At 49.9% G+C, this 12,920-nt stretch overlaps 1 protein-coding gene and 1 long non-coding RNA gene across 6 annotated transcripts in view; one reads left to right on the top strand and one right to left on the bottom strand.

The window, feature by feature from the left end:
- The window catches only part of LOC309841656, a 963,915-nt gene that overhangs the window by 346,741 nt on the left and 604,254 nt on the right, over positions 1-12,920 (top strand). The window lies entirely within an intron of this gene.
- On the bottom strand, positions 423-8,710 carry KDF1 (keratinocyte differentiation factor 1). 5 transcript variants are annotated; one of them, XM_082684893.1, is made up of 6 exons: positions 8,320-8,418; positions 8,100-8,254; positions 7,255-7,410; positions 2,064-3,131; positions 1,549-1,623; positions 423-1,012 (listed from the first exon to the last, which is right to left on the bottom strand). In XM_082684893.1, exons 4-6 carry the CDS (start codon positions 3,097-3,099, stop codon positions 930-932), a joined length of 1,194 nt encoding a protein of 397 aa, XP_082541019.1. In that variant the 5' UTR covers positions 3,100-3,131; positions 7,255-7,410; positions 8,100-8,254; positions 8,320-8,418; the 3' UTR covers positions 423-929. The 5 variants fall into 5 exon arrangements, with proteins under 5 accessions (XP_082541019.1, XP_082541018.1, XP_082541020.1 ...); XM_082684892.1 differs by lacking the exons at positions 8,100-8,254; positions 8,320-8,418 and adding an exon at positions 8,552-8,601; XM_082684894.1 differs by lacking the exons at positions 8,100-8,254; positions 8,320-8,418 and adding an exon at positions 8,552-8,589 and having other exon boundaries at positions 7,242-7,410.

Here is a 12,920-nt window from a genome sequence, read left to right on the forward strand (position 1 = left end):
GGTCAAGAAGGTCCCAGTAGATTGCAGTGCTCTATCAGAACCAGGGAGAGGTGGAAGCAGCCTCATTTGAGGCTGGGAGGGGGCTGACCCATCCTCAAGGATTTGGGGCAACTGCAGGGATGGCGAGAAGCAGGCCAGGCTGTAGGCGGTGAACTGGGTGAACTGAGGGGTCCGGGTAGGCCTACCTAGAAGAACCTCTGAACAATGACAGAAACCACTTGTCAGACCTTTCTCAGGTACATAAACTATAGAAACTGGCTCACTGGAATTAGTGAACCTGAGAGGTGGACATTCTTGGTCTCATTTTAGCCTTCTGACTTTGACCCCACAACACTAAGGCAGGCTGGGCACTCTATCCTGTCTCTTGCTCTGTGTATCGGTCAAGCAGATTGGACAGAAAGAGCATTATCACAGCCGAGATGTCCAGGCAGTCATCTACTATCTTTGTACTTGAAACTACTGTCATGTTAGCATATAGAACATAAGCCAAGAACCAAAAGAACATAACGTGGAGTGGGCACTGCCCACAGAATTTGAGACAAGAGGCCCTGCCTGCCCCCCAACCCAATCCATTTAAGATAAGCTGCTTTGAACTGTCACCCTCTCATGTGCTACCCTCATCCTGGGGAGAGGGGAGTTTGCTTGACTGGTTATGGTAGAGCTGGGATTCAGTCCCAGAAGGTAACTCCTCTAAGTCTTTGCCTTCCATGATCCAGGCTGCCTGAAGACCGTGGGCAGGAAGGAACAGGCCCAGGCAGGGGTCAGGCCAGCGAGGGATCCAGGGTGATGTGGGCACCCGTCGCTCAGTGAAATGCACATGGTCCAGGAACCAGTCAGCTGAAATGGGAGGGGCCAGGGGACCCAGCCTCCTCCAAAGGGGGGGCCTGCTTCCCCTCTTCTGGCTGTGGGCTCTACTTCTCCCAGAAGGGTTAGCAGTACACCTGGAGCAGCGGTGCTCCTGACGAGTCTGTGTCTGTGCCCTGGAAGGATGAATCGTGGCTGGCTGGGTATCCTGAGGGGAAGGGAAGAGGAAACAGAGGCTTAGAGAGGGAAGGAGCTCATCCAGGTCCCACGGACAGGGAGAAGCCTGTCAAGGAGCGGAGTAGGACTCAAGCGTGGGTCAATCCTGACTGGATCCCACTCAGGTTCTTGACCTCTCTGAGCCCCCGCCTTGCTGTCTGTCAAAGGGGAATGACCCCACTCCTGGGGTCTCTGAAAACCACGGCGGCAGCAGTAGATGGCACACAGGGTGCCTTTTCAGCTCCAGTGCATGGCCTCTGCCCTACACTGTCCTCCCCAGTGACTGGCGGGGGGGCTCAGATGCAACTTCTGGGCACCTGCCCCCTGAATATCTCCCAGGTGAACCCTTGAAGCCAGCTTGTAGGATCAGGATGGGGTCTAGGCTGCTCAGGCTTCTGGTTCCTTTCTGATCCCATCCCCACGCATCCCCAGAGGAAGCTGGGAGAGGGCCATGGCAGGGGTGGGGGGGGCATGGAGGGGAGGCCCGAGGGCAGTTTCCTCTCTGTACTCATCAGGTCAGGACCAAACCTGGGGCTCCATAAGGCCTCAGCCTCCTGGCGATGACATCTGCAGTGGTCTCCTGGGAGATCTGCACTGTGAGTTCTAGGGAGGGAACAGGAGGGGGCAGTGGTCATTATTACATCCTTTCAACCCTAACCCCAACTTCAGCTCCCAGCCTGATGAGGGAGGGATCATCTACACCTGGGCCGGGCTTGAGAAACAATGATTAAAACAAAGACACAACTAGCATATGCGTATGCATGTGCGTGTGCGTGTGTGTAGTGGTGTCTGGGTGGGGGATTTGGTTAGGCCAGGGCCCAGGTCTAAATTCATATGGGATCCTGGATCTGTTAACCAGGCTAGGCCTGCAAACTCCAGCAGCTTGTACCAGGGGACAGAGGAGCCTCTTAGGGGACATGAGAGGACAAAGGAGAGCAGGGACTGGCCGAGGGTGGACCCACAGTGGCCAACCACCCAGTGTAGCCCTCCCTTGGCCAGAGTCTCCTCCACTCTGTCCCTCAGCCACAGGGAACCCCACCTACCATCCTGGCTGAGCCCTGAGCCCACCATGGTCTCGTGGCCACTATCAGGGGCAGCAGCAGGGGCTGCACCCCGCACGGAGCGGCCCTCTGTGGTCTGCGGGCGGGCTCGGCTCTTGCGGGTACTGATGCGAATGATGCCGCGAACCAGGCGGCCCTCGGCATCCTGCTCATCCAGGTGGTAGTCCTGGGTGATGCTGCTGATAAGGTCCGAGATCTTACTGGTCTTCTCCAGGAACACAGTGTCTGATGTGCACTTGGCCAGCTCGTCAATCTGGTGTACACTGAATAACTCGGTCAGCTTCTTGAAGATGAGCACATCGATCTCTCGGCTGGACATGGAGCCGCTTCCTATCTCAGGCAGGTCCAGGTCCGACTCATGGAAAGAGTAGTACTCTTCGGAGCCACGAGGGCTGCTGGCGAGGGTGCTAGGCAGGCTGTGCCGCATGGGTGGGGGTTCAGCCAGTGGCTCCTTGCAGCAGGAGTCCGCATCAGGGGCTGGGGAGGTCGTACTGCGGTAGGGATACACAGGGATGCCTTTGAGCTTGACATCAGGGTAGCTGAAACTGCTACCCATGGTTGACTTGAGCCGCTGGCCGTCCCGCCGGCTGGGAGGTGCACGATCGGGGCTGGGGGGTACTCCATTGTGTTCTTTGGCCCAGCTGGCTTCAGCAGCCCCCTCAGGGGAGTCACCAGCAGACAAGCAGAGGCTGCAGCCCCGCATGCAGGCCTCGCATCGCTGGAGGCAACTCCGGCAGCGGCGGAAGCAGAAGGCAGCCCGACACCAGTCCCACACCCACGGTCTCCAGGGCAGGCAGCAGGCCGGGGGCTCAGCAGCAGACTCAGGAGAGCTGGAGATGAAGGTAAGGCTTTCGGGCCCATGGTGGCCAGGGTCCTTGGGGTCTGGCCTGCGGGTGCGGCGGCTTGGTGGGGGTTGGGATGGCTCATCAAAAGTCTCCACGCATAGTTCTGTTGGCCGCTCCCAGGGTCCCAAGCGTGGGGGCCCAGATGATGGGCGGGGGTGTCCAGGGCGGGGCATGGCTCATTGCATGATTTGTTGCAGCCAGGCACCTAGGGAGGAGAGGCCAGGAAGGAGTCACATTCAAGGGTGCAGTTAGGCCCAGGAACCCTCACCTAGCGTCCCTCCCTCTCCAAAGAAGAAATTCTGTCTCTGGTCTAACCTACATTTCAAAATTTCCCGGGACAGGGCACCTGGGTGGCTCAGTCAGTTAAGCGTCTGACTCTTGATTTCTGCTCAGGTCATGATCTCAGGGTCCTGGGATCAAGCCCCATGTCGGGCTCCATGCTCAGTGCACAGTCGGCTTGGGATTCTCTCTCCCTCTCCCTCTGCCATCCTCTCAAATAAATAAATCAATCTTTTAAAAAGATGTCCTGTGTATTATATAAGACTGATGAATCACTGACCTTTACCTCTGAAATGAAAAATACATTACATGTTAATTAATTGAATTTAAATAAAAATTTTAAAAAATTTAAAGTGTCCTGAGATTTCACACCCAGGGATGTAGTGGGGTGGCTACCATTGAAAAAGCAGAAAATGAAAGGCACTGGAGACGTGGGGATGGAGGAGCCCTTGGAGAATGGTGTGGCTGTAGCTGACAGCACAGCAGTGCCTCCAAAAATCAGACACAGGACTGCCACGTGGGCCCGCCATCCCTGCCTGCAGTCCCCCAAAAGGACGGAAAGCAGGAACCGAAACAGACATTTGCATGCCAGTGTCCACACAGCAGCATTATTTGCAATAGGCAAAAGGTAGGAACCACCCATATGTTCACTGACAGATGTATGAATAAACAAAATGCCACATATACTTACAATGGAGTATTATTCAGCCCTAAAAAGGAGTGAGACTGATATGTGCCACAACACCAATGAGCTCTGAGACATTATGCTAAAGGAAAGAAACCTGACACAAAGGACACATATTGTATGGTCCCACTTATACGAAATATCTAGAACAAATTCTTAGGACAAGAAAGTAAAACAGTGGTTGCCAGGGGCTGAAGGCAGGGGCAAATGGGAAGTTACTGTGTAATGGGTAAATTTCCACTTTAGGAAGACGAAAACGTTCTGGAGATGGATGATAGCGGTGGTCAAACAATACCCAACAATGTGAATGTGTTTAATGCCACAGAACTGAATGGTTAACGTGGTAAAAAAACATTTTAAGTGGCAAATTTTATATAATGTACATTTCACCACATGAAAAGAAAAATCTCCAGAGATCTCCCTTTCCAGGGAATGGTCTCCCTCAGTTTATCCCCTCTGTTGGTAATCCCACCCAACAGAGTCTCTGAGGCTCTCAACACATGCTTTCCATGTGAACCTGACCATCACTACCTTCCCTTCCCCTTTGCCTTCAAATCAGTCATGGGAATGTGACAGTTCCCCTGTCAATGTTTCAGTCGGGGTGAGATTTGCTCTCCTAGCAATATTTAAACCAAGCATTCTTTTGCTTCCTTTGATTAGACAAGAAAGCCAAGCCACAAAATACACTTTCTTTTCCTTCTTGACTTGGTTGCTAGCAAGCTCAGAGTGAAGACTTCATTCATTCCATAATCACAGAGCCCGGCCCCACGTTAGGCACTGTAAAACCACGGATGATCTGCCTTTGGCTCAGGTCATGGTCCCATAGTCCTGGGGTCAAGCGCCACATCTGCTCCCTGCTTAGTGAGCCTGCTTCTCCCTCTCCCTCTGCCTGCTGCTCCCCCTGCTGTGCTCTCTCTATCTCTCTCAAATAAATAAAATCTTAAAAAAAAAAAAAAAAACATACACAGATGAATAAACTACAGACCCTGTTCTTGTGATTCACTCATAGTTTTGTAGGAAAAACAGATGCTTAAAATCTCCTAAGATGGGACATGTAGGTTATATGAGGCATTTTGGGAATGAATAACTATGCCTAAGGGAGTCAGGGAACCTTATGTAGTCATGTGTGGAAGGTTCTTGATCCCATGTAGGGATTTGCCATACAACAACTTGGATTTTTTGCAACACTGATTCTTTATCTGTTTATACCTGATTTAATGGCACTGGGGTCCCAGAACTGGTGATGTGTGAGGAGCCTGGAAGTAGACATCAGGAGATCTGTGTTCTAGTCCCAATTGTGGCTCGAACAGACAATGTGCTTTGGACAAATAAATGTCACTTCTTTAAATCATCTCTCACCCAGGTACTATCAAGGCTCCCGTTCTGGCCACCTACATTCCCTTCTATTTGCTGCAGCCAGGGAGAACTTTAAAAATCTGGCGAAAACTCACATATTCCACTGTAATCAAACGACGAAAGTTAACAATCCTCAGTAAAGGGATGAACTGACATCCTGTGCCTCCTGGTACTTGGCACTAAGAAGGAAACCACATCACTTAAGAAGTACTTCTACCCCAAATGCATAACCTGAACGTAGTCATGAAGAGATGTCAGACAAGTCCAACTTAAGGGAATGACAACCAAATGCAATGTGTGATCCTGGATTGGATCCTGGATCAAGAGGAGAAATTGGATACTGGATAATGTGGATAAGTGGTAAAATTTGGAAGTAGACTGTATATTACAGTAATATGCCAATGTTAAATTTCCTGAATTTGATTACTACGGTTATATAAGACAACGTTCTTAGTCTCAGGAAGTATACACTGGAGCATGATGTCAACAAGCTAATCTCAAAAGTTTCCCAAGAAAATCAGAAGATGCATGTGTCTCAAGAAAGTAAGGGAGGGAGGAAGGAATGCTAGCCAGGGCAGCTGGTAAGAGGATACAGGAGTTCTTTATTCCTGCCATTATAGAATTCACTCCCCTGACCCCATTCTTCACTCCTTCTCCAAGACCCCTCCAACTCCCCAAGCAGATGGGAGCCCTTCTCCCCACAGCTTTCTGCTGGGCTCTGTCAGCTGGGTTGGCCTTGAACCCACTGTTTGAAGATAAGCCTATATGACCCCAAGGGGCAGGGACTGTGACTGTGTCTGACTGCTTTCTGGCTCGGTGTTGAAACAGGGTTGGGTACAGTAAGTGCTTCAGGGGACTGACACATTCTGTGTCACCTCGGAGTAGAATCAGGACCATTGGGTAGGAAGAAAAAGGACTTAGGCTCTAGGCTGACCACACTAGGAGTAGCAGCAGGCTCAGGGAAGAAGGATGAAATCCCCTCTCCAAAAGTGTGTACACAGAGACTCTAACAGGTGACTTGGAAGTCCCTCATGATCCAGACAGGCCAGTGGTTTAAAACCTTTGCCTTGGGGGATGAGTATGGAATCATTCATTCACTTAATTAACAAATACTTAGTGAGGCCTACTGAATGCCAGGCATTGTTCTAGATTTGGTGGATACAGTGGTAAAAGAGACAAAATTACCTAATCTGCAGACCTAAATCTGCATTCTAGTGAATGAGTTAATTATTGATGGCTTACATTGTTCTATGTGCTGAGAATGTATTAAACCAATTCTTGGGGCACCTGGATCGCTCAGTGGGTTAAGCCTCTGCCTTCGGCGCAGGTCATGATCTCAGGGTGCTGTGATGGAGCCCCATATCAGGCTCTCTGCTCAGCAGGGAGCTTGCTTCCCTCCTCTCTCTGCCTACTTGTGATTTCTCTGTCAAATAAATAAATAAAATCTTAAAAAAAAAAAAAAAAACACCAATTCTCACAACCTTATTTGTAGGTATTATTGTTGTTGTTGTTGTTACTATACACCGAGAGGCCCAGATAAGTTAAATAAATTGTTCAAGCCACACAACTATTTGTACCCAAGCAGCCTGGCCCAGATTCTTACCCACTACCTCATCCCATCTATTACTTGGGAGGAAGGGGGCAAGCTGGCCAGCTGCCAGCTCCATGGACAAGTGAGACCCATGGAGACCACAGAGGAAGCCCTGAGTCTTCTAGGCTCAGGCCTTGGATGAGGAGGTTGGGTGTCTCTACATTGTTTGAACCACACTGAGCTCTGGGGGACCGGGGGTTTCTAAAAACATCAAGGGGTTACTGATGATGGTCTGGGTCACTCCTTCTCTACCTCCAAGGCTTAAGGATTTGCTACTATTCATTAAATTCACCCACCAAATATTTATTGAACACTACCATGTGTCCAGCACTGTGCTAAATGCTGGGGAAATGGCAGGGAATGGGCCAGAAACAGGCTCCGACCCAAGAGGACTTTCACTTTACCTAACAGTCACACCTGCTCAGGAAGTAGTGTATCTCCACTTTACAGATCAGGAAGCAGAAGCTCAGAAGTGACTTGCCCAGAGACACCGAGCTGGAAAGGGATGGAACAGGATTTGTGCTGTGGTCTGCCAGACTCTGGAGCCCATGTACTTTGTTTTGTGCCACATACCTGGAATGGGGTGAGACAGAGGGAAGTGGGGAGCAAGACCTAGGGTAAGGACAATAGCTCCTCTCAGTTTCCCCCTCTAGGTCCAGAAACCTCCTGAAGTCAATCTCAGCCCATTTTTTTCAGGTTCTATCTTCCCCTAACTGCTGCTGTCCCCACCTCCCAAGCCCTAGGAACACTGGTCACTTGGTTGAGTGAAGGCAGGGCCCCCGCTCCTACTGTGGCCTGGAGCAAGACTCTGGGCCTCAGTCTTTTCCTCTTTAACAGGGGAAAAGGGGAGTATCTTCCTGGGCCACTGCTGAGGTTTAAACGAGTTATTCTGTGCAGGCTATTTGGTGTGGTGCATGGAGTGGGAGGGGCTTGGAAGCTGGGCGCCCCAAGTCGCTGCAGGGATCTTCCTCAGAGTCAAAAGGTCCTAACCCACCCTCAGCAAACTTCTCTTGATGGTCTTCCCCCTTCCCTAGTCCCTGAGAACACACACACGGGTCTGTCTCTGTACTATTCCCCTCCTCCCAAGGTCCCCAGGACAGGCCCCACCCCTGTACCTAGCTCAGTCTAGCACAGCCCACCGAGAGGGGCACCCCAGCCCTGCTCGGAGAAACAGCCTTCTACTCTCGCACCCGGCGTCCCCGCACCCTCTATTTCCTGCCCCGAAGGCTCAGCCTGTGACTCCGGCATCCGGGGACACCTACTCGCGAGGCACGGGAGAACCAGACCCCGGCACTGCCCCTCGGATCAGCACAGCCCCTACACCAGCAGGGCCCTCGGGGCGAGCACCATCCTCTCCAGCTGCAGCGGCCCTCCGCCCGCGGGCAGACGCAGCCCCTCTCCCCACCTGACATCTTTCCTCCGGGGGTGCACGGTCTCCCGCCCCCTCCCGACCCTGCCTCCCCGGGCCAGCACGGCTCCCGCCCCCAGCCAGCGGAGCCCTGAGGGCGACCGCGGCCCTCCCACCCCACTCTGCCCGCCCAGCCCCGGCGCCCGCTCGGGCCGCTCCCAGGCCGGGCCCGCACACCCCGGAAGTGGGAGGGTGGCGCCCGAGGAACTGGTCCCGGGACCCTCCCCCGCCCAGGCGCAGCCTCAGGGGTCTCTCCACACCAGTGCCGCCGTGCTTCGCGCCCCCACGGGCCCGCGCGGGGCTTACCTGTCCCGCCAGGTGAGCCGCCTTCGGCTCGGCCCCTCCCCCCGCCCCCTTCGCCGCTCACCTGGAGCGCAGGTGAGCGTCTCGCGGGAGCGCGGCACGGGCCGCCGCTGGGGACACACTTCTTGCCTCCGCGAAGCTCTGCCGCCGCCGCCGCGCACCTGGGCTGAGGCCCCGCCCTGGGCGCGGAGGGTGGCGGCGGGGTAGGGGTGGGGGGCCCGAGGCCTGGCTCGCGCGCTGTGTCTACGCCCTCCAAGCGGTGCTCAGCCTGGTCTGGCTAAGTGAGGCGGGCAGGGTAGACCGACGCTGGCAGGGTAGACCGACGCTGGCGGTTCAGTCTCCTCTTCCGTTGAATGGGCAGGTAGTCCGAGCAGTCTCCGAGCACCTGGGGAGCTCTTGCCAGCTCTTAAAGGCGCAGCTCCAAGGGTGTGTATCTCCTGGGATGCCTTCCCTGGCCCCTAGGCCTGTCTGGTTTCCTGTTATATAGAACAGTTCTCCCTACTTCGTTATCATAATATTCAGCACACAGTTTTCTTGTCTTGTGACTCCTCCTTTTCTGACTTTAGGACACAGTCTGGTCTTGTTCCCAATGCTCCCGCTGCCCAGTGCAGGACGGGCGCATACTAGGTGCTCAGCAGATTTTCTCGATTGAATGAACCGCTGGGCTCCCCGAGTTTTTCCTTTGCCCTGAGACAAAATAGGGGGTGTGCCCTGAGACAAAATAGGGGGTGTCCTCTGCTTAGCTGCTCAGTTCACCTCCGTTTGGGAAAGTCTGCAGGGAAGATCAACTACCTCTATTCTGGGGCCTAGAAGCAGAGTGGAGGAGGGGGCTGGACTGTCCAGTCCTGAAAGACATATCACAGAGCCACAGAGGTGACCAAAATGGGCTATGACTACCACATCCCATGGAGTCTCTGGAAGAGGGACCATCACTGGGTGGCAAGAAGTCAGGGCTCAGACTCTCTTGGGTTCCTGCTCTCCAAAAGAATAATAACAACAGTACCAATAAACAAATACTTTCTTCCTTTTCTTTTTTTTGAACACGTGACGTTCAAGGAGCAGCTCCAGGACTCATGCTTGCATAGTATTATTTAATCCTCCCACGAGTCTGTGAGGTGGGTTAGGTGTTATCATTCCCATTTTACAGATGTGGAAACAGAATAAGGAAGGAAGGGGAAATTATTTGTTCAGGCAGTTGGAAAAAAAAAAAGTGTGAGTTTGGGCAACACACTCTCTTTCTCTAAGCCTATCTGTGGAGATAATAATACCTCTCTCTGGCTGGGAAAATTAAAAAAGATAATGGATGCAAAGTGAGATCAAGGATATGTGGAGAGATCTTTGGGGTAAGGATTGGTAGGTAGGAAGAATTCAGCACTGCCTAGGTCTCTCGCCCTTCATGTACTGGTACACATCCTCCCAACCATAGACGGAGATCCTGCTGACTAGGATAGAGATCTTTGTCTGCTCTGTTTGGGTCTCAAGCCCTCCCTTTGTCCAGCCAGGGTGGACCACTCCTTGGAAGATCATTCCCATGGCAACTGGAGCGTTTCTTTTCCTGTCTCACCCCTCAGGGCACCATCATCTCATTCTGTGGGTCCCTTACCATATCCATACAGCAGGTGTTCAATTCCACGAGAAACCCTCTGCAACTCCCACCACGTCTTGTCCACATTCTTACCTGGGGGCAAATGGTACAGTGTATCCTCATTTGGAGCTCAGAAAGTGAGTCGCTGTGTATAGCTGAAATCTGTGTATCCTAAGACCAGCAAGTCCATTCCTGGGTACAACCACAAGAATGGCACACATACGGGGTGCCTGGGTGGCACAGTTAGGTTAAGCATCCAGCTCTTGATTTTAGCTCAGGTCATGATCTCAGGGTCCTAGGATGAAGCCCCATGTGGGCTTAGTGTCAGCAGGGAGTCTACTTGGGATTCTTTCTCTCTCCCTCTTCCTCTGTCCCTCTCCTCGCTCATGCATGCTCTCTCTCTAAAATAAATAAATAAGGGGCACTTGGGTGGCTCAGTCGGTTAAGTGATTGCTTTCAGCTCGGGTCATGATCTCAGGGTCCTGGGATCAAGTCCTGAATCAGACTTCCTGCTCGTTGGGGAGCCTGCTTCTCTCTCTGCCCCTCCCACCACCGCTCATTCTCTCTCTCTCTCACAAAAATAAATAAAAATACTTTAAAAAAATAAAATAAAGTAAATCTTAAGACAAAAAAAAAAAAAAAAAAGGCACATATGTGCCAGGAGCCATGGATAAGAATGGTAGCAGAAACATTGTTCATGGTATCCCCAAACCAAAAACACTGAAATACCATTGACAGGAAATGAAGAGATGTGGAATAATTATACAACAATAGAAAATGAATGAAAAAACAGCAATACAGCTGAATCGTGGTGATATAATTTTGAGTGAAAACTCAGTCAGAAGAGCATGGGATTCTTGATCTCAGTGTTGTGAGTTCCAGCCCTGCTTACTAAAGAGATTACTTAAAAAAAAAAAAAATTGATTAAGAAAAAAATGCAAGTCCCAGAAGAGCATGGAATGATACCCGTTTTGTAAAATTCAAATATAACCAGAACTACTAAATTTAGGCATAATATTGGGGTTGAACTTCATAAAGCTGCTGGGTTGTGACCTGTTTTGACCTATAAAAAGGGCAAATTCATAAGGCCCAGCCTAATTTATGTGTGGGGAATAAAACTACTAAAAAAAAAAAAAAAAGCAAGAGAATGAAGAACACAAAATTCAGAATAGTGATTACCTGGGGGTGGGGGGAGGAACAGTAAATAGATAGTTTTTAGTGATTTTGTAGTTCTTGGATTGGATGATAGGTTCAAGTACTTTTCATTTTTATCATGAATGAATGAATGAATGAATGAAAAAGTATACATTTATGCTGTAAATAATGAAGGCTGTTGTCACTTGCATAGTTTTCAAGGTAGCAAAAATGTGAGAGTCTAGAGTCTTAGTTTTTCTCCCACTCATTTATTTATTCTTTTTTTTAAGGCTAAGGTATGTTTTACCTTATAACTCACCTTTTTAGTGTACAGCTCTGTAGGTCTTTGATTTTTTTTTTTAAGATTTTGTTTATTTGTTTATCAGAGAGAGAGAGAGAGAGAGCACAGGCAGAGGGAGCAGCAGACAGAGGGAGAAGCAGGCTCCCAGAGGAACCAGGAACCCAAGGTGGGACTCGATCCCAGGACCCTGGGATCATGACCTGAACTGAATGCAGACACATGCTTAACCAACTGAGTCACACAGGCTCATCCCTGTGAGTCTTTAAATGTTCATGCAATTTTATGACTCAACACCACAATCACGATTTACTTAAAAAAAAAAATCTTAAAAAAACAAAATGATGTTCCGATACATACTACAGGCTAGAAGAATATTTTTTAAGATTTTATTTTTAAGTAATCTCTACACCCAACATGGGGCTTGAACATACAGCCCTGAGATCAGGAGTTGCACACTCCACTGACTGAACCAGCCAGGAGCCCCAGCATAGATGAATTTTAAAGACATTATGCTAAGTGAAATAAGCCAGACACAGAAAGACAAAAATTCTGATTCCACTTACATTAAATATTTAGAACAGACTAATTTATTAAGACAGAGATTAGAGGTTACCAGGTACTGGAGGGAGGGGGAAATGGGAAGTTATTGCTTAATGGGTACAGAGTTTCTATTTGAAATGATGAAAAATTTTGGAAATAGATCATGGCGGTGGTTGTGCAACAGTGTGAATGTAATTAATGCCACATCGTACACTTAAAAGTGGTTAAAATGGCAATTTTTATGTTTTATCCATTTCCTTTTTTTTAAAAAGATTTTATTTATTCATTTGAGAGAGAGAGTACGAACAGAGGGGAGAAACAAACTCGCAAACACGCCATTGAGCAGGGAGCCCGATGTGGGACTTGATCCCACAACTCTGAGATTAAGACCTGAGATTAAGACACTTAACCATCTGAGCCACCCAGGCACCCCTATATATTTTCTTTTACCATAATTAAACACACCCCACAAAATTATGACCTCTTTTTTAAAAGATTATTTATTTGAGAGAGACAATGAGTGCACAAGCTAAAGAAGGGGCAGAGGAGGAAGGAGAGAGAATCTCAAGGTAACTCCCCGCTGAATGAGGAGCCCAATGTAGGGCTCTATCCCAGGACCCTGAGATTATGACCTGGGCTGAAGACCTGGACATTTAACGGACTGAGCCACCCCGGTGTCCTGATGAGTCCCTTTGAAAACAAAACAACATAACTTATGGGCCCAGTATTCAGTGCAACAAAGGAAACATCTACTGGAGGATTTCCCAGATAACAACAAACCTCTCCTGTGTACTTCCCTTCTCAGTTTACAA

Source organism: Mustela nivalis (genome assembly GCF_964662115.1).
Source record: "Mustela nivalis genome assembly, chromosome: 10".
NCBI lineage: Eukaryota > Metazoa > Chordata > Mammalia > Carnivora > Mustelidae > Mustela > Mustela nivalis.